Source organism: Penicillium waksmanii (genome assembly GCF_028829765.1).
Source record: "Penicillium waksmanii strain IBT 27052 chromosome Unknown utg000009l:1.0-4314994.0:1.0-4318279.0, whole genome shotgun sequence".
Classification (NCBI taxonomy): Eukaryota; Fungi; Ascomycota; class Eurotiomycetes; order Eurotiales; family Aspergillaceae; genus Penicillium; species Penicillium waksmanii.
Window position 1 is genome coordinate 154,308 of NW_026643255.1, and position 20,839 is coordinate 175,146.

At 49.6% G+C, this 20,839-nt stretch overlaps 7 protein-coding genes across 7 annotated transcripts; 1 reads left to right on the forward strand and 6 right to left on the reverse strand.

Moving 5' to 3' along the window:
• Window positions 1-2,159: 2,159 nt before the first annotated feature.
• On the reverse strand, window positions 2,160-2,389 carry N7481_010419 (uncharacterized protein; the record flags this gene model as incomplete). Its single annotated transcript, XM_057269638.1, has 2 exons — window positions 2,160-2,305; window positions 2,368-2,389. The coding sequence occupies 2 exons, from the start codon at window positions 2,387-2,389 to the stop codon at window positions 2,160-2,162; spliced, it is 168 nt and encodes a 55-aa protein (XP_057116812.1).
• A 1,493-nt stretch (window positions 2,390-3,882) lies between these two features.
• On the reverse strand, window positions 3,883-5,986 carry N7481_010420 (putative G1/S-specific cyclin Pcl5; the record flags this gene model as incomplete). Its single annotated transcript, XM_057269639.1, has 3 exons — window positions 3,883-4,704; window positions 4,761-5,488; window positions 5,560-5,986. The coding sequence occupies 3 exons, from the start codon at window positions 5,984-5,986 to the stop codon at window positions 3,883-3,885; spliced, it is 1,977 nt and encodes a 658-aa protein (XP_057116813.1).
• A 1,485-nt stretch (window positions 5,987-7,471) lies between these two features.
• N7481_010421 (putative aminotransferase) lies at window positions 7,472-9,215 on the reverse strand (the record flags this gene model as incomplete). The annotated part of the gene is made up of 7 exons (XM_057269640.1): window positions 7,472-7,521; window positions 7,630-8,137; window positions 8,252-8,329; window positions 8,421-8,741; window positions 8,821-8,950; window positions 9,010-9,043; window positions 9,134-9,215. The coding sequence occupies 7 exons, from the start codon at window positions 9,213-9,215 to the stop codon at window positions 7,472-7,474; spliced, it is 1,203 nt and encodes a 400-aa protein (XP_057116814.1).
• Window positions 9,216-10,118: 903 nt separating this feature from the next.
• N7481_010422 (uncharacterized protein) lies at window positions 10,119-10,793 on the reverse strand (the record flags this gene model as incomplete). The annotated part of the gene is made up of 2 exons (XM_057269641.1): window positions 10,119-10,724; window positions 10,776-10,793. 2 exons carry the CDS (start codon window positions 10,791-10,793, stop codon window positions 10,119-10,121), a joined length of 624 nt encoding a protein of 207 aa, XP_057116815.1.
• A 1,345-nt stretch (window positions 10,794-12,138) lies between these two features.
• On the forward strand, window positions 12,139-12,861 carry N7481_010423 (GNAT family N-acetyltransferase; the record flags this gene model as incomplete). The annotated part of the gene is made up of 1 exon (XM_057269642.1): window positions 12,139-12,861. One exon carries the CDS (start codon window positions 12,139-12,141, stop codon window positions 12,859-12,861), a length of 723 nt encoding a protein of 240 aa, XP_057116816.1.
• Window positions 12,862-13,258: 397 nt separating this feature from the next.
• On the reverse strand, window positions 13,259-13,741 carry N7481_010424 (uncharacterized protein; the record flags this gene model as incomplete). The annotated part of the gene is made up of 1 exon (XM_057269643.1): window positions 13,259-13,741. The coding sequence occupies one exon, from the start codon at window positions 13,739-13,741 to the stop codon at window positions 13,259-13,261; it is 483 nt and encodes a 160-aa protein (XP_057116817.1).
• A 3,157-nt stretch (window positions 13,742-16,898) lies between these two features.
• On the reverse strand, window positions 16,899-19,829 carry N7481_010425 (uncharacterized protein; the record flags this gene model as incomplete). The annotated part of the gene is made up of 1 exon (XM_057269644.1): window positions 16,899-19,829. One exon carries the CDS (start codon window positions 19,827-19,829, stop codon window positions 16,899-16,901), a length of 2,931 nt encoding a protein of 976 aa, XP_057116818.1.
• Between the last annotated feature and the right edge of the window lie 1,010 nt (window positions 19,830-20,839).

Genomic DNA, 20,839 nt, shown 5'->3' on the forward strand with positions numbered 1-20,839 from the left:
TAATACGTACTAGTATTTGTTTGCTATTTGCCAGCATGGTGCAGTCACGCCATGACGCCTTTATCTAGCCTTACCTTCCTAGCCATCATTCAAGTTCCTTCTTCAACCTCCGGGGCTTTAATTCCATGCCATTTTCCAAGTTTCTTCCCCTCTATATCTTCATTACTATGTAGCATCCCTAGTAGGTACTACTAGTACCTACTAGTACCTGGTACCTACTACTGAGTTGGATGACTGAATGAAAGCAGAGAGCTCTTACTGATTATATGATTATATCTCAACTTCCTTACAATGCTTGTACATCAATTTGCAATCGATAGTCCCGGCCGGACAGTTAAGGCCTTTTCCTTTTTAATTTCTCCAGACCTCAACCTAATTCTAGAAGATGAGTGAAGCTTGAAGTTTCTTGCTGAATTGGTTGAGAGGGGGGGGGGATTGGGACCTAAGAGTCAATGTCCCCGCACAGTCATATTTCCAGGCACTATCGTAGTAATAAAGTAAGCTAATAGAATCTAATCGCTGCCGATGGATCGCGAACTTCGTTTCGATGGTTTCAAAATAATGTGCGAGCCCGGGGAGTCAAACGCTAGCAGATAGAAGTTGAGTACGATTTCGCAGCCGAATATGGAAGTATAGTATTGTCACCCTGGCTTAGCTGAAACAGTACAGAACATATGAGACAAGTAAACGTCTGTTTTGTACTGTTTCATGAAGACGAGAAATGACAGTTCACTACCTATTGGAAAGTGTTCGGTCATGATTTTAGCTTCTTCCATGCCGTTCATGTTCTTTTTTCGTGGTTTCACAATCCCGTACGTCTATCGAGGACAACATCGTCCCCCATTTTGGTCAATACGGCCTTCTCCTTTGTCTCCATATCTTGCGCTGTTATGAATTGCGGAGCCGGATAGTAAGATTTCCAAGAGCGTCAGCCTGTTGAAATACTCTCTTCACACTTTCGCAGCGTACTAATTTTGATCTGACGCAGTCCCAAAATCCCAATGAGTCTGCAGAGAGAACAATGACTTGGCCTGTCTCTCGAAGCCTTATCCCGACACAAACATCTGCATCAAACATCTTTCTATAATCACACGCCTTCTTTATCAAATTCAACTTCTGACGAGAACGTCTTTGGTATAAGAGTTTTCTCTTCGAAGATGGACCAGACCTACTCGAAAAAGACAACATTGCATTCGAAATTTACGGAAACGATACTGATACTGGCACCACTGACAACTATGAGATGAACATTATGGGTCGATTTAACTGCCACAACTCAACCTGCAAAGCCGACGCTTGGTCCAGCAAGATGATAGCCATTACGATCCGGATGTATCCTGGCAACAAATACAACGCCAAGGTCTATCGTCAACATTGCAAAACTTGCAATAGCATCAGCCGTCCTCTTCTAGATGATTCATACGCAAAAAGAGTGGCATATCTCCTCAAGAAGTGGAAAGGCATCGATCAAGAAGCACCTGCTTACTTAAAGAGAGTAAGGGGCCGCACAATACTTATTTGTGTGAGGGTTGCAAAGCCGGACATTGCACTTATCTCAAGAAGCATTGAAAAGGCCCATCGACAGTTACAATCTCAGTTTGGAGTGTCGTGGGGATTGTTTAGCCGGGAAATACCGGGCTATTTGATATGGAAAGGGATATCCAATCTCGAAATCTGGAGTACCGGCAGCCAAATGGATGGTGTATTCGATTGCACAGAATTTCTAGTCCATAATCTATAGTATGAATTGCCCGCATTGTATAGTCCAGAGATTAAACTGTATGTTGAGAGGCCCCACCAGCGAATATCTACGGCTTTCAAAGACTGGGACTGTTAGTTAATATGCCCAGAAACTATACTTCGTTGCTTCCAGCTCTGGCGGTTTTGCTATTCTCCCTCTTCCCGATATTAATCACACTTGAGATGGTATCTTGATGTAACAACATGGGATACTTCGATGATTCAGAGTAGAGTAGTCGGCTTGTGCTGACACTTCGCTCTGCCTGTTCTGTTGCAGTGGTCTGGTGGCATTCGGGAAGAAGAAAGCAAATAAATTCTACTCATTCAGCCCTCGGGCTGAGTATTTCAGAAAAGAGATAGATAAAATGAGACAAATACCCATAGTCCATAGCGCTCCTAAACCGCTTCTTGACCTCCTCCTACGCCTGGACAAGTCCGCGAAGAATCGCCATTCCCTCCTGAACATCATCATCCTCCCACGGCTTCAGTCCATAAGATTGCATAAAGTTGGTCCAGGAACCGTAGGTCTTGACTACCGCGCGCTCTGCAGGGGTGAGGGGTGGTTCTAACCACGGTGCTTGATTAGGAAGATGATTCAAGTCCGTTCCTCGAGGGAGGTACTCGTACGCAGTGAATCAGTAGAAGGCATCGTGGTGGTTTGGACGGTGAGCTTTCCTGGTTGGAGACTGATTTAAGTCTGTGGGTAGACTCTTCCAGGATTCAAGTTCCTTCGATGGAAATGGAGTGAGCAGATGATGGGAAGAACCTTGTGTGTAGGTGGAAGTGGAAGTGGAAGTGGACGTGGAAGAGGGGAAGCCCTGGCTTGTTGACATGCAGTGTCAGGTGATCCCATACATCGTTGGCAAACAGCAAGTCTTGAAAGGTTCAGGTTGTACTAGAACGAGATTCAATCATATCTACTTAGACTTGGAGTTGAATATTTGATTATTATTGTTGAATTTGCAACTATGAACGAATTTACGATCTCTCGCAGTACTATACACAAGGTCAAAGCTTGGGGTTTAGGCCGCCTTCCAGAACACGCCAAGAAGCTTGTATATCAGCCTATGATATGCCATGTGGTAACTATAGCAGAATAACCTATGACATGAATCTCACGACATACTGGCATACTGCATAAAATTCTCAAAGCCCTGCATGGTATTATATCCCAGGCCAAGGCTTACTGAGAGGGCGGCTAACCAGGCGCAGTCATTCTGTCCTAATTTAGTATCACAGCCATAGTAGAATGTATGCTAAGCCATGAGTCAGAAGCTTCCCGAATTCCATGGTCATGCCATTCATTCATTCATAGATTCCATCAGTAGTATCCGTATTAGTACTCTGCAAATATGTTAGCATAGTTTACCTCGTGTGGCAACACAACCACCCCGAAATCGGACATCAAAGGTTCTCCGCTCAGCTGACCCCTGCCCACAATGACTCACAGCGGAGCCATTTAGGTATCAGTGGCGAAGTGCCAGGGGGTCAGTGCAGCCTACGGAACCCAATACGAGCAAAGCTAAAGGAAGAAGAAAACGAAATGAATCAGAAACTGTACGATTGGCTATCCTTGCGAACCTTTCCGAAAGTCCGGACGCCGATCCGATCCTATCTCCTCAAGGCGCCCACAGCGCCAGACAAGAGGAAGAGGAAGGGGAGGACGAGGTTGAGACTGCTGTAGCACAGAACTTCTGTTGATTGGATGACCAATCACCGTATCACCAAATCCATACCACCCATAAATAAGCCTTGGAATAAATAAACAGGAAAACCGTTCCATGCCCCACACACTCCGACGCAACAAAGCAGACATAAAAAAGTTTGGAAAAAAAATAAAGAAGGGACAAGAAATAGAGATGACGAGGGGGCGGACCAACGTACATCGTACACATTCACAACAGTGAACCCCCCACGAAATCCGTAGATAAAGTGATGGGATGACCGCTGTGCGGCGACCGTGAGCCCCGGATGGAAAGGGGAGAAGAAGAGATAATAAGGAAGGGGGTATGTACAAGCAGAGACAATCCGGGCTCATCCGATCGCCGTGGGATAAAACCCAGGACAAGCATGACAAAAAAAGACGGGCTTTTTCTAGTAACCTCACCACATAGGAAAAGACAGACCGTAGCACCGATTCGATCAATTCAGGTAATCCGCACGAATGCTTGGGTTCAGGGCGACTTTGCGTGCCTCACTGCCGCAGCAGGCCCGTTTCATACCGGCAGGACCTGAGACTGAAGGGCCATTAGCCATCAGGAAAGAGGTCGCCAAGTGCCCATCGGGTAATATGGATGACGGGACACCAGAGGCGCCTACATCAATCAAATGGCGAACGTGGTTCTGAAGGAGGAGATCATCGGAACCGGTGCGCCCGCGCTTGCGACATTGTCGGCGCTCGGGGGTTGCACCAGAGAGCTCGCACAAACTCTGTGCTGCTTCGCTCAGGCTGGAATCAAGAGAGAACTGCGACAGATCCGGTGCGGAGCCCATCGCGCCCGGGTAATCGGGCGAGCTGTAGAGATCGGCCAAGGTGCTTTCGTCGATCGGCGAAGCGGTGGCTAAAATCTTGCGACTCTCCTTAAGAGAGTTGCTAGTACAGCGTAGAGTTGCCTTGACGGCAAGCCGTGAAGGAACGGGGGCACCGGCGCCAGAAGCATTAGATGAGACCGATGAGGAGCGAGAAGAGCGCGACGACAAGGTCGACACGTCGGAAACCATGGAGTCGGGCGACGATGCTGAAGATGTTGACCGAGCCAGAGAGGACCGGCGGGCCGCTGCGGGGTATCCATCGAACGACTGAGCCCGAGGGTAGAACGAAAAAGGCGGGCGCTGATCCAAAGTGGATCGCGCCATGCCCATGTTCTGCGCCTGGGACATCGCCGTACCGATGGAGGGGCGACGGGGACCACATGTTGCCGCATTCGCAGCAGGAGTGCAAGCAACATGTGTCTGGGGGGTCATCTGGGGGGGTAGGCAGCATCTGAGGTCTCGGGAGAGATGGCATCGGGGGGGTTAACAAACTCCATCCGGGGAGTCGGCTCCAGAGCCCGGGGCAAACTGCGCGGGCAAGTTGGAGTCTGCTCGCGAGAAGTCGATTGGATCGACTCGTTGCTCGCCGCACTACGCGGGGAGGGAGAGTCGGCCAGGCCTAAATCCATCCCACCCATCGCCGAGACCGGGGTCGTCGGTTCAGAGTCGACGGAATCCAACTCCGGAGTCAACCGGGGGAGAACTGTCCGCCAGCACTGGCCCTCACTGGCTGGAGGACCACCGGCACCGGGGGTCAATTTGAGGACCAAGTCGGTCCATCGCTGGAAAGTCGCCTCCGAGATGTGTAGCCGCCACCCAACTGCTTGCAGAAACATCAACTCGTTTTGGTTGATTTCGAGGGTGTTCAAGCCCGAAATCTTACTCCAAGCACGGGCGGAGTAGTTGCGGTCCTGTAGATACTTAGAAGCGAGAATCAAGGCCGCCAGAAACATCCGGCGACCGCACTGCATGGCCCGAGTAGCGGACTGATCCCGAGATTGTTCCCGGGTGAAGTCGTTACAGGGCACATGCGGCTTGATCTTAATCAAGTAGTAAAGGGCCACCTGCAGGGTGCTGTAGCTAGTGCGCGAACGACGAAGAGTCTCTTGGATGAAAGTCCGGAGAGGCAGGACGCCTTTCGAGCCGGTCGCGGCATCGCTGCGGGATGCCGCGGCGGAGAGGGGCCAGATGTTTTCGACGATTTGCGATGCCGTATCTTTAAAACACAGGGAGGAGGGTTTAGCGAAAGGACATCCAGCGAGTGTGGATGAATCCGACACGACTTACCGACAAGGTTATCGACGAAGCTCACTTTGCGCTCCGACTGGCGAAGCAAACAAGGTGGGGGACGCGCGCCGGGGCCGTTGGCCGCGACGTTGGTGCGCCGGGGATGCGTACGCAACTCCGGCGGTACCGGACCGTCAATCTTGGGATGAACTCCCTTGACGAAGGCCCGGGGGCATGCGACCGAAGGTCTCGCCGCCGGCTGGTTATCCACATCATTCTCCCAGATTACATCGACCGGGTTAGTGGCGGTCGAAGAGATGGAGCTCTGAGAGGCATCCAGGGAGAAGACGGAGGAAGACGAGGACGAGGCGGACGAGGCGATCGAGGAGGCATAGGGGTGAGGGTGGGACGCTTTCAAAGTTGGGTTTGAGATATGAAGACCCAAGACGTCCATCCCCGACATATCCGAAGACGCGGAGGGATTCATGAAGGACAGGAGTCAAGTCGCGAGGAGGGAGAGAGGGAGAGGATGAAATCGATTTGGAAGCGAAGTGTGTCAAGATACCGTTAAGCAGGAAACCGGGAACGAAGGCCGAGGAGACAGGAGCCGTCTTTGCGGAGGCGACGGCAAAGCCTAGAAGTTGATATGCGCCAGTTGAGGAGATGGGGGTTAAGTGGAAGTGGACACCGAGATGGCGGTGGGGATCCGAGAGAATAAGAAGTAAGAGTCACAAGGACTAAAGAAGGAGGCAAATATTAAGTGAAGGGGACAGGGAAAGAGTAAGATAAAGAGTCAGGGACCGATCACACCAGTGTTGAGGCTATCCCCGAAAGTGGCAAAGATGACTCGAAGTGACTGAAGTTGGCCTAGGCTTAGACAGTCACGATCAGGCGGGAGTCGATAGCGGCAACACGGGCGATCGGAACAGAGGACTCAGTATACATTTTGAAATGAAGAACGATGGGGGAAGACAAGGCACCTAACGGAGCATGGACAGGCAGACCTCGAGGCTGGCTGTTCAGGCAGTCGTTGGGTGACTAGGCAGAGGGGGAGAGAATGGAGATAGGATGGCCAGGAGGGTCCAGGTCCGGGTATCCGGGAGTATGGTGTAGTGTGGTGTGGTAGTGGTGAGAGAGTAGAGAGTGAGTGGTGAGAGGAGGGAGGAGAGGAGAGGTTGAGGATGGAGAATGGAGGTGAGGATGAGGGGGGAAGGGAGTGGGAGTCAGAAGAGGTTTTTCAGGCTCACCACGGATGAGTTGACTAAGAGCGATGGGGGAGTGGGAGAGTGGCGGGTGGCGGGTGTGGGAGGCGGTGTTATTCGGTCAGTACTATTCTTAACAAACAGTATTGTACTGTACAGTAGACTACCGTAGACTACAGTAGATAGTATACTATACTATATACTATATAGCATTATCTATGATTCGATTATATTGATCTTCTCTATCTTGACTCTATCTCTACTCTACACGGAGTATACTGCGTATACTCTCTCTCCCAACTCTCCCTACGCTGCACTGACTCATCGCCGAAGCCGGCTTGCGGCTTGCCACCCGGACCAATCAATGGGGATTTCCCGGGGGGAAAAACCCCCCTGGGTCTCGCCTGTGATTGGTCATCCCCCGATTACCCGCTTCCCCATTGGCGCAGTCTCCGGGGAAGAAGTTTGGTTAATTTTGGGCGGATGGCAGTGCCAGCTATTACGCACTGGGCTGGCACCGGGCACTGGCACCGGGCACTGGTGATTTGCTATTCTAGGCAGCCCACACAGGACCACAAGGCGCTTATTCGCTAGGGCGCCAATCATGAGTTTACATATGGGTGTACACTGGTTGGTACTTTGACTCACGGTGGCAACTTATGACTCAAGCAGATTCTGATGAACACATGGCCACACTCTGTCTTTGTACTGTACCGACTAAAAGTACTAAAGTATTCTGCCTGAATGCCTGACGAACTGAACTCCATCGGCTATGCAAGCACCTCCTGCAGCACCCGAACCAGTCCCTGCACCTCCGCCTCTGTTGCCTGTTAGTCTCCACATGATAAGGTGTATACCATGGAGTATTAGGTACTCGTACACACGAGTACCTAATACTGCCTATACAGTATAGATAAATGATACTCACCACTATTATAATGCAAAAAACTGACCCTCACCACCCCATCCTCAACATCCGCCAACCCACACACCTCATTCAACAGTCGATGGCTGTACATGTGGCCACTCCGGAACCCAAACGCCGATCGGGCCTCCACCGCCTCCACCAACGCCTGACTCCCCACCCCATCCACCGTAAAACTAATCACCGGCACCCTAACCTCCTTGCTCGCTGACCGGTCCCCAATCACCCGCACCCGAGCATCCGAGTTCAGAAACTCCAGCAGGATCGCCTGCAGCCGTTCCTCGTGCTGACCCATCTCATCCCACGTCTTGGCGGGTGTGGCCCCAAAGTACTCCACCACTGCCGGAATACTATTCGTAAGCTCGTAGTTGGCCGATGCCAGGTTGAGCTTCAGGTCCAGGCTATCCGTTGGTTTGAAGAAGTGTGCCAGCGACTGGATCTCCTCGTGGATTCGTGACGAGGCGTAGAGTTGGGCGATATGCGGGCCGTACACCTTGTACCACGAGAATGCCTTGAAGCGGGGAAACCATTAGTATTAGTATTAGCCCATAGTACATTGTAGGGCCGATGATAGGACAAGACAACAAGGGCAACTATGTATGCCCAGATGTACAGAACAACTCACATAAAAGTCAACATCAAGAGCCTTAACATCAACCTGTCGATGAGGTGCCAGAGCAACACCATCCACGCAGAGAAGCGCCTATACAATATATCCACAAGGAAAGAAATCAGCCCTCTTGTCCAGTCCTCTTCAAAACTCACCCGGTCATCTCCGGGATATAGATACGTACGCGTGGGTGCACATGAACTGCATCGGCGATCTCGCGGATCGGACTGATGGTACCAGTGATATTAGACGCATGGGGACAAGCCACCAGTCTAGTCTTATCTGAAAGAAGGGTCTTCAACTCGCCCACATCACACGTTGGGTTGGTCGGGTTGGACGATGCCCAGAATTTCACCTTGAGCCCTAGGTGCTCCGCAATCCGGACCCATGGTGCCGAGTTGGCTTCGTGGTTGAGTTTCGAGACGATGACTTCGTCGCCCGGCTGGAATTTCAGCGCTGTGGAGAGATTGTGGAGGAGTTGGGTGGTTGAGACGCCGAGGTTGATCTGCCAGTGGTTAGTAAATCAGCATTGTATGTTGCATATAGGTACTGGCAGGTGTCTACTAGGGCCACTGTTGGCGTACCTCTTCTGGCTGGGCGTTGATGAAACTCGCAGCGCTCTTGTATCCGTTTGAGAATCCGGCCGTAGAGGCTTGGGAGGTCTTGTATGTTGCGCCAAGCTGAACATTGGTGTTGATCAAATACGAGCGAATGCTGCCACGATCCGAGTTAACTTCGCATGAACATATACACAGAAAAAGAGAATGACCTACGAATCAACGACGGATCCAAGGACCTGACTTCCACCTGATTCAAGTTCAACTTAGCAAATCATATCCCTTCAAGTTCCAATATCGAACAAGGGCTGCCCAGGTGCATGGGTGATCTATATCCCACCTGCATTGTCCATAAACACCTGTTCCTGCTGCAGAGCCGGGAACTGGGCCCGCGCCGCTTCGACATCATAAGTAGCAGCCATTTTGAAAAATACTTGTATAGAATATCTTTTATTCACTCGAGTTGGGAGTTGAAGTTGCAGTCAGGACACGAAGTCGTCTCCGAGAGGGAGAGGGGTAGTGGATCTCTCGTACTCCGGCTAATTTGATAGCGGAGTTACTCCGCTGAGATCAATGCCACAGCCACTGGCATGAGTAATGGAAATGATGAAGTGCAAGTACATACGGGTATCCTTAGTCTATCATGCGTTGGACCTCTTGAACTGGCATCGACCTACTAGTACTACCGAGTAGTATAGTGCCATCCCCATTCTGAGGCGCTGCCTACTCATACCAGAAAATGGAATTGCCACATGAAATAGCCTCGATATAGATCCATTACTTTTCGCCATTGAAATCTTATGGGCCAGTCTCGTCTGAACGTCTACACGCAAAGCATCGCCAATTTGAGGATATCCTGCGGATCATACTTGAGAATTCGAGGTAGGTGTTAATTGAGGAGACTGTTGTCTACATCACTGCCGCTGGTACGGAGTACTCCAGGTGCTAAATCTTTGTCCTCTTGATACTAGTAGGCCGAATCAATTCTGATGCGTATACCAGTACGCCTGTCTCATATTCTCCCCTCATGGAGACCTCGGGATCCGCCAGCCTGAACGAACGGATCGGACTCGGCAAATTTCAGCACAAATGGCAAGCACAGAGACACAATCTACAAGACTCAACTCAGTATAGCACAGAGAATCGAAATCATACTTCAATCGGGTATAAGTGGTATAAAATCCAAAGCCAAAAGAGCCCACATAACAGATAGACAAGACAAGAACCCCGAATCACCCACAGACACCACAAGGCATAGCAAAGCAAAGCAAGCCAGAGAAGAAAAGAAATCAGGAATGACAATAAAGGTTGAATTTCCGAGTATATCACCGCGATCGAGCACCCGCAGTGACTCCCGCACCACTCGCATTGGTCGCGTCATGTACAACGCAAAGTAGATATTTCCGATCCGGCACTACAACAATTTCATGTTTGCGCGTGCGCATCCGCAATAGTTTCACCTCATCCTCCTCTTCACGATCTGCAGAGTCTGGATCGCCGTCTTCGCGCGGGGTACTCGTCCCATTGGCGTATACATTATATGCGCCCTCCAGGGCCGGTGTACCGCGCTCGTCGGCCTTGCCCGTCGGCCGTGAAAGCGATACGCCAAGGGCGGAGGCGCTCGAGACGAAATTAAAGATGTGCGCTGCCAGCGTCTCTGCCTGCGAGGGCTGGTATGTGGAAGGTGAGGTTTGAGCTGGAGAGGACGGGGAGGAGTCCGTGGGTGGTTCGGTGGTGGGCGGGGCGATCGGGGCTGAGCGAGGTGTGTTGGTACCGCCTTCTAGCGGTGCGAGGAGTCCGGTGCTTTGGATGATGGATCCATCTTTGCGGGAGAGGATCAGGGTGGATTGCACCCCTGGGCGGGAAGTGAGGTGGGAGAGCAGCGCGGTGACATGTTGAGGCACCTGCTGTGAGCGCTGGAAAGGTGTCTCCTATTAGCAAGGGGTATATTTGTGGGCTGCAAATAGTTTTTGGAAGCTTACCTGGGGTGGATTGGCCATGGTTGGTGCGCGGGGAATGTTTTAGAGGAATGAAGAGTGACGGCGGAGAGGCGGTGGTCGCTGATGGGCGATGGGCGATGGGTGGGTTTAGCAGGATGGGGTGGATCTCATCGCAGCATGCTTATTATGACGAGCTATCGTAAGGTAGTAGACTGGACTGGAGACATAAATTGTAGGTGACAAGTCTCTCGAGTGAAAATTGAATTGTCTCGTCGTCGCAAACTCGCAGCTTCAAGCGATATCAACAAGGATGACTCAGCGGATCACATGGTCTGTGATGTATAGCAGGACAAAGGACAAAGACAACAAGGTCAATGAATATGAATAGATAGGCGCTGGATTGGATTGGATAAAGTGCCAGTGGTCGTAGCATGGAAAATAAAAGAGAACCGTAAATTAGAATAGAAACTCGGTCAACACGGTGATGGTGGCAGAAGACATTGGCTCTAGGCGAGTTTGCTATGCATGGCGATTCCAGTGGGGGGCCAATTTATTTGCAAATGGAAGTCTCATGTGGAATTACCAGTGTATAAACTCACGATATCTGACCTTGTCTACAACTAATCTAGTATTTGTTGCATGTATAAGTTATCAAGCTTCAAATTCCGTCCTCGACCAACCCAACCCAATCGGGAACGCGTCGCGCAGCTCCGACATTGCAATCACCCGCCACGAACTTCAACTTTCACTTACGGCAACTAGATCGCCAATTCCAACGATCTTGGGTATTCGAGGAACTTAAATCTCGCCCCATTCCACTTTGACATTTCTGAATAGTACTACCATCGCCCCAGGCGAGCCAGTTAAATTGCTGTTTCTGAGTGAGACTGAAAGTCGAGTCAATACCAATGGTATCTTCGATGGCTTGATGCATATTTCATACCTGATCAACACAACCAATGATGTATTCAGATTGCCATGATATACTCTTATAGTTCTTGCCAGTTTTCCTACAGTCATGCCTGATCAAACGGAATTCCCTATAGAATTGATGCGGATTTCAATTGATTCGCCGCTTATTGTGGAAACACCACTCGATCTTGGTCTCATAGTAGAACAATGCAGTAGATAGCCAGATATCGATGCTACCTCGAGTACTCGTATATACTAGTATGAGTCACGGTATGCAATGCGGACAAGACAAGACAAGGCGAGTGGAGTGTTTGTCGGAGAAGCAGCCTATCAATTGTCTTGCAGCTCCGGAGCCACGGCGCTGACATCGAATCAGCCCCCATCAATCCCCGCGGAGAGGGAAAACACCAGCTTTAAGACAACACACCTCTCTCGCCCTTCAATTCATACTTAAAACTATCCTTCAACTCAAAATATTACTATTACTGTGACAATGGCAAGACCACGTGGACGATTCGTTTCTCTCACTCCGGCTTTACTGCCGTCGAATAAGACCGTCCTCACTGGGCGAACAATTACCCTCGAGAAGCTTCAGCCAAAGCACGCCAAAGACCTCTTTAATCTTGTTGGAGGTGAGGAGCCTGCCAGAGCGTCCCTTTGGGACTATATGGGCGATGGCCCATACACACACCTAGAGGAATTCGAGAAAAACATCGCAGCACGTTCGGCCTCTCTCGATCCATTCTTTTTCGCAATCATCGATAAACGCAGTTCAGTGCCTACCTCCGGTAAGGCCATCGGATATCTGACTTTGATGCGGATTACACCGGAACAGTGGACTGTCGAGATTGGAAATGTGATGCTTTCGGCTGCACTTCAACGCACAACTGGTGCCACCGAGGCGTTTTATCTTATAGCACGACATGCCTTTGAGGACTTGAACTATCGGCGATTCGAGTGGAAATGTGATTCTCTCAATTCTCCATCGCGCAAGGCGGCTCTGCGATTGGGTTTTAACTTTGAAGGTATCTTCCGACAACACATGGTCGTCAAGGGCCGAAGCAGAGATACAGCCTGGTTCTCTATCGTGCGAGACGAGTGGGATAGCGGCGTCAAATATGCGATGGAGAAGTGGCTAGATGGAGAGAATTTTGATGAAAATGGCAATCAGAAGAAAGCACTTCAAGATTATAAATCAGAGTCTACAGCAAACTGAGTGGAGTACCTAGGCTTGCTGCAACTTTTATGGAGCTTCAATTTATCGTTAGAAGATTCCCGTGATGCAACAGCAACTATCCAGAAATTCAGAAAATAGCATGAGTGTTCCCATTTCCCAACAATCAAATACATCGATGTCTTGTCAGGTAAAGCGAGATGACAATTAAGATAGACGTAGAGACGGCACGGTGTGATCTAGCGGGGACATGGGCTTTGATTCAGCAGGTCTACTCAGTGGGTCGAAAGATATAGGCTGCCAGTTAATTTGCGGAGGGTGCTGGTCCCTATACACGATAGGTTTACTATTCCTTATATTTAGGTTTGCTTGATACAATAGCGAATTGGATATCATACATTTATTGAAGTATGCATTATTGATCCTAGTAGGCGTCGAGCTAGTCAGTCCAGTCCCAGCTCCTTTTGTCACCCCTGTCCCATCTTCGCCAGCTTCGTTCGACGATACCTCGGTATGGACTTATGTCAATGAAAGCAGCAATGTTGCCAATATCTTCAAATATTTCATTCATGGAACTTCTATCGTCCTGGTTGATGGCTGCCAAGCCAAGACAAAAGGCAGGAATGAATAAAAAAGGTGAAACCACCGATGAATCCAGATGCTCGGTGCTGGCCAGACCATCCCGAACCACAGATTGGAGTTTTGCGTCCTGAATTCCGTTGGGATGAATGACCAAGTATAGCCATGCATACAGTGCTGAGACACAAGAAGCATGTAAATCAGAGTATTCTCCGTTATCAAGAGGAGGTTGAGGTTTCAACTCATCAAGGTCTTTCCATATCTCAACTGCATCCACAATCAATCGCGATTTTAGGCTTGGCAGTGCTTTTGAATTGATATGTAGAGAGTAGATCTTCTCCATAGTGTCCGAAAGGCCATCCTCAATGCCAAATGTAGCCTCCGTTCTACCGCCAGGTTGAAAATTCTCTCTTGGTATAGTAGGAAGCTGCGATATGTTCCCGGCAGAGATTTCGTGCAAGCTAGAGAGTCTGTCGACTCTCTCTGCAAAAGCGTAAAGAAATATATACTTTTTGTTGGAGATGAGAGACATTTTTTAATTCCAGATTTTGGGTGGTCAATTTTTAAGAAATATTCACGACAGCGTGAAAGAAAAAAGGGACTTGAAGATAAAATAGAAATCAGGATGAGAATGATCTCTCGGAGAGCCCTTCCGACTTTTATAAAAAAAAATTGATCGGTGCAAGAATCCTTGACCTAGATCAGTCTTGAACAAAAAAGTGGGATTCCCTGTAAAATCACTTACAATACAAATCCACCTCGGTAAAAAGAATCCATCCTCATTCCGCGACCTTGCACAAAGGTCACCGTGTGGCTCTCTACTGTACAGTGGATAGAGTCTCGCTTTACCGTGGAACTATAGTGTGTAAACTTGGCCGTGCACAAAATACCTGACAGTGAACTATTCCAAAGTGGGCTATACCTAAGAGAAACAATATCTTTTTCGTACCGACATGATTCATTTAATACGAACATAATGTGGAAACCATCTACAAACAAGCCATTTGAATACCAACCATGATGATCTCGTCCAGCTAGTCCCTGTAATTATATGGGCCGAGTCCTATTTCATTTGCTAGCCGCTCTAGCCGCGGTATGCGGAATGCTGCGAGGATCCACTGTTGTGGTGGTAAGGCTGTGGATACATCAAACGCCACCTCCACACCATGCACTGACTCCAGTCCACAAAAGAGAAGTAATTACGCAGCGGAGGGTGCTGGGTGCTTTGACCAGCTTGCAAGAGTTGGTGAGTGTAACCAGTTTTCACTCAAAAGCATCCGTGCTTTAGAGAAAAGCTAGATCCTTAGCTTTGGTATGTAACAGTCTTCAAGCTTCGTCTCACCTCTCTGTGGATCGGTGTTGTCGGTACCACTCCGAGGCAGGAAATCCAGCCGTGTTCTTGGGTAGCACCAGGGATTCTGCAAGTATAGATAGAATTCAGTACTTGAGGCTGTATGCAATTGGGGCCCACTTCCCATGGCCCCCGACAAGTGGAGGTACTTTAGAGAGCTAACTAACCCAGATAGGCCAACGGGCAGAGGGGCTGTGAAAAGACAATAGTGGAAAGTCGACGAAGAATTGTGTGCAAAATCACATAAGTTTCGCGAGCCTAAATGGTTTTAATCAAGGCGCAGGGGGGGATAAATCAAAGCGCCGTAATTTCTAAGAATTGTAGAGTTATAAGTACTATAATCTTCCGATTCCAACGGCACATTTTCGTCCATGTATACAAAGGTAGATCCATAAAAGTCCGTGCTCATAGGTGTCTGTGCCCAACCTGGTCTAGAGCTAGAGTTTTAGCTGGGCTTTTGGCCACCGAAAATACTCCCGCGGGCTCATGCAATATAACGGGGCGCTGTCTTCTCTCTCCCGAGCTGCTGCGGGGTTAGTCACATCCCAGTGTTCGGTTTTAAATTCATCAAATGGCAGTTCTGCGGCCAATCCACATGGTAAACTATGCTAGACCTCAGGCTACTGTGAAATACTTTCAACCCAGAATTTGTGGAAACTTGGAAGTCAAAAGAAACAATATCAACCATCCAGTCACCCAAATAACTATTTAGCCACTTGAAAAAAGCAAGTATTCGGTCAACAGACAGCAAAAGCAATAATCCGCAAGACATATTCGCACAATAAACTTGAAGGCTAATGCATGTCAAACTATGGTGCTAGTGCGTTTCTTGACGAGTATAAATTCACTTACTTTTTGGCAGATTAATTGAGGCCTATGGTACTCTCAGTTTTATAATTGCAGAAGTTTCAGGCCCGGGCTCATATGACTTCCAATAGATGTTATTTAGACTCCTAAATCTCCCTCTATTAACCTCGAAAGAAATCATACCCTGCCAGAGAGGCGTACCTTTTGTCGTGGCGAACATTTCAACCATAGAAGAATCAGGGGAGCATTCGCTTTTAGACAGGCCAACAGACGAAAAAGAAGCCATTAGACTGCCACGACAACAATGGTAAAAAGACATTCCGACAAGTCATAGCGGGCGAAGAATAACATTCAGATCTACGGAGTAATTCTAAAAGTTTTAATCTCGGTGGGCCTATATCCTTAAAGTGGGGGCCTGATTTCCTAAACCAGTTGGTAGTTAGCGCGCTGGAAGGGACGCCTGAACAACTTGGAATGTGCCAAGCAGAGCTGAACCCCAAAAGTTGTACATTAAAAATAGTAGTTTCACGATATTTCCCTCAGATAAAGCCAGTTTCGAGCTTTACCAATTCGCCCGTTAGGTATTCGTCGGTGCTGCCCTAGCTGACATAAAGTGCCCGGCCAAGGCGTTCTGCCTTTTGTCTCGTAAGTTTGGGATGTTTCAGTCGATGCAAAGAGAGTTCAATGGTGCGGACTGGCAGTACGATGATCGTAATGAACAGAATCTGATTAGAAGGACTTGCAAGTAGGTCGGCAGCGAGTTTAGTCTTCAGTAACGAGGTCGCGTTTTGGGATCCATGGATTGTATTTACTAGGTACTAGTGGGAATGGCGTTTACCTACCTAATTATCTGATAAAGGTTCACTATATCCATGGATCCTACTATTATTCTACTTACTAGTAAGAGATATATTCTTGAACATGAATTATTCTTGGAATTCATATCCTCCCTACGGAGAGATTTTGTTTCTTGGTAATATTTTGAGATAGAACCTTGAACTACTTGTAGTAGAGCTTCTACTATTATTCCAACAAATAAACTGTAAAAGAAAAGCTAGTATATGTGTGGATAGGAAATAATCACATTATAAAGCCAACGGCAAAGATCAGTTGCATTTCAAAGCAATGGTATCGTCGAAATAAGGGTGATCAAAGAGTATTTCAGAAGGGAATTAGAAAAAGAAAAAGAAAATCGAAAAGATCGTCACTCTAGTCTCGGATATCGAGAAACATCATATAAGGTCATAAGAAAGAAGAGAGAATGATCAAGCGAATTGAGAAATGAAAGTCTCGAAAGCAAAGCATATCTTCAAAAAGGGTATAACGAGTGATTATGAAAAAATCAGCAATTCCGAGCCATACGAGGTGGCCCACTCATACTCGACTTATCAGACAGCCAGCCAGCCTCGATATCCTCGATCATGTTATCCAGCTGGCGAATGTTCGCCCGGCTGTCTCGCACTGAGCCCGGAGTTTCGAAACCACTGTTATCACTGCTGCGAGAAGAGCTAACCCAGCTCTCCGGTCGGGAATTATACTGCGGCTGCTGCTGGTATTGACTTTGACGCTGGTAAGGGTTTTGAGGAGCAGCTGAGAGAGGAGAAAGTGCAGCCTGCAAACCGTCCATCATTCCGCCGTCCTTCACGCCTGCGTTGAGGGCAGCGAGGAGAGCAGCTTGCAGGATTTGATTCTGCCGTTCCAGGTTGGCGACACGGTTTTCGAGAAATTGGTTGGGCTCTTGTTGCATATGGCGACTGCTTCGAGGTTCTCGAGAACGGTATGTGGATTCTGAGTTGATTGAACTGGGGGACGCGAGGTGGTCAAGGTCACGACTGCTGCGGCCTTGAGGTGTTTGAGACCGCATTGGGAGAGGATAGCGCAGCCGAGTGTGCCCGGTGCGTCCGTCTACCGTGTCATATTTGTGGCGGATGGGGTGAGCACGCTTGGGTTGTTTTTCAGCCTGGCGGCGAGGCCGGATGGTGTCTGCAGCTGGGCCGAACCCCTCATCGTCCGAGGATGGAAGTGGAGACTCCGCTCGAATAGGCTCATAGGACTCGGGGATACTCTCGTGACGGAGGCTACTGCGAGAGCTGCTGCTGCGTGACACCATCGAGGCTCGGTGGTGTGCAGGACCGAATGGCGCCTCCAAGGATCTGGCAGATTGTCCCGATGGAGCAGTGATGTTCCTCTGGGCTTTGTTGCGGTTATTTGATGTTTGTAATGATGGATCGGGAGGAAGAGCTCCACTTGGCGGAGGAGAAGGAAGACCAAAGGGGATATTTTTGCGGTCGACATTTGGGTCGATCTGGAGAGCCTTGCGAGAAGCTCGTTTTGCATGAGGCTTGCTCAGTGTCATTTGGCCTAGAACAGGCGAGTCTGCGAGTGGTTCTCCTTCTGGGCTGCTTGACTCCACAAGATCCTGCATCTTAGGAATACGTACACTGGAAGCACGCTTCCGAGGTCCTTGTTGTTCTGGTGACGTCGAATGGGGTCGCTCAATTGAAGCAGGCGACTGACTACCGCCATCATCCACAACGGAGTCTGCCTCGCCAACAAAACCTAATGCGGTTGCAGACCGAGTTTCTTGATTTTCGGGCTCATGGGGATCCTCTGCGATGGGCGAAGGTTGGCCAGGGGGTAAATCCATGCCTTTTGCCTTCTGCCGAGCCATCTGTACCGTGAGGCGAGATTTATCGGGGGTTGCGGGTGGTGCACGCGAAGGCTTGGGAATGGACGGCAGCGGCCTTGTCGGCGCCGGAAGAGGAAAAGCCTGGAGAGTACCCAAGGCCAACGACATGGGTCGAGATTTGCTCTTAGTTTTGTCGACGGTGTTCGAAACAACAGCCTCTTCGGTGGGGTTTTCGACAAAGGTTTCTGGTGTTGCGAGAGCGCCAGAGCATTGAGCAGCATCTTCAATCTCAGCTTCAACTTCAACTTTCGTGGTAATCGGTGGCGTCTTTGGCTTCTGCTGCTTTTCTTCGGTAGGCTTGATGAGATCCTTAGCCTCGGTTGAAAGGTTTGACTTGATCGAGGGCGCTAGGCTAGGAGGCCTTTGGTATTGAGGTACCGAGGATAATCGCCATGCATTCTTGCTGGAGATACGCGGTGGTGCAACATCAGGGAACAGTTTGAGGGAGTGTTGTGAGGGAGTCCTAATTGCACTGGCGGTCGAAGTGTCCATACTTGATCTAGATGGCTCTGCGCTCTGCTCTGGCTTTGACACGCTGCTAATAGATTGGTCCGATGATCCCACTTTGTCGACGCTGGCGGGTTCGCTCTTGGAGCTAGTCAGGGAGGGCGCCACGTCTTGATCGACAATGTGAACGTTTGAATTGCTGGAAATTGAAGGCTGCCGGGTGTGATCACTCTTCGGGCCACTTCCCTGGGTAGCCACGACGGATGTTGACGAGATCGAGGGATCGGTGCTGGCGGAGCGAGTCTGCGACGAGACTGGGGTCGGAAGCGCAGATGCCGGGGTTAGGTTCATGCTCATGTCACTCTTAGCTGCAGGCCTGCCTGCAATCGAGGATTGATAAGGTGGAGGCGAAGGATCATTGAAATCCGTCATGGAAACTGCGACATCCACCAAGGATCCGAAGTCACTGAGGTCCAATGAGGCCAAGCGGCTTCTGGTGTCTGTTGAAGACGTCTTGCTGTGCCCTTTATTATCGAGCCACGGTCGGCCGATGTTTTCGACGTCTTGCATCTTGGACGACTTTGATGATTTAGAAGTCTTGGAAGTCCTTGACAGGGTTCTTTCAAGACTACTCTTTGAATCCCTTCGATTGGAAGCTGCAGGGAGGAGATACCCTTCTCGCTGAAGAGCCTCAATTTGTCGCTGATTATCTTCCTTCTTGGTTTTTGGCGTCGTTTCCTTTTTCTGGCGTTGGGTAAACTGAAGTAGGCGTCGATGCAAAGGCTTCAGCTCTTTCGTGAGCTCCTCCTCGGGAACCGGTGTTGGTCTCTCGGGCGATAGAAAAGTAGGCAGGGCAGTAGTGCTTTCCGCAGGAGCATTCTGAGTTTGAAAAAAGCGTACAAGATCCGTTAGACTTTCATTCCGGGGTGCCCTTTCGGCCATGCCCGCAGAGCGAGCCTGGGGCCTTGGGGAGCTTACTCCTCGCGGGCGGGCAGACTCTCGAGATCCAGAGCCCCCAGTAGACATGCTGGACTGTCTCCGCTTGGTTTTTGGTTTGGATGGGGGATCGGGCCTGTAGGTTCGAACAATGGGGCTTGGTGCGATGTCACTTTCATACACGGTATCCCAATGATGCATAGGGGCATCTATTGGCTGCCTTGGCAATCCGGCTAACCGCCGGGTTCATAGGGGCCTTGATGTATGTTCAAAGGGGAATAGCAACTATTGCATTGTTAGAAAGAAAAAGATAGAGAGGTGGCGAACACGTTGCATAGCACACATGCCTAGAAGGCGGAGCTCACCTTAGTATACGTAGAGCCGAGTTTCAACAGGGATTGTGGCGAGGTAGATATAGGCGCATATGCAAGGCGAAATGACAGGTATACTATATACAGACACAAGCCACTCGTGGTATGTACAGAGAGATTTGAGGGTGGCGTCTGGGTCGAAAGGCGAAAAGAGAGAAAATGCACAGCAGCTGAGACGAGGCAACCGAAAGGGAGGGTAGCCGGTGTTTAAGTGTGAGAGAGCTGCAGGATTTTAGAGTTGAGCTGTCGCATCTCCTTGAAAGAGAAGAGGGGCGGCAACGCCATCCTGGAGACGATCCAGACGCAGGAGTAGTTCGGGTCCGCCCATCGGAAAGCAGATAGCCTGGAAAGGGCGCAGATACAGTTGAAGCTAAAATCATTAGTGCCTTCGTAGGGAAGGAGTTCCAAGGCCAGGTCCATGAATTCATGATCATCTGGGTGTGACCCTGTGCAGCGTGGTTCGGGGGATCGGAGCGCCGCAATATGACACAGCAGCTGGATGGATTGACAAACTATTTCGGCCTCGCCCGGCATCGACATGCATCAGCCACACTGATTGGTGTGTTTGCTGAGAGTTCGTGAAAAGCACCGAGACCGAGTGCTGCTGCTGCTGCTGCTGCACAATCCCCTTCGTGGGCATTGCATTGTGCGACCTGCCTAGTATTGAGATGGAAGGAGGTGTTCGTTCCTCCGTTTACCCCGTAGAAACCAGGAGCTGAGCTGAGCATTAGGCCATTGCTGTGCTTTCTTTTCCCCTCTGGCGAAGTTGTTGTTTCCCCAGTTGCTGCACACGCAAGGGGCCTGACCCAAGTGTTTGGGCCATTGGCCTCCCCCTCCTTC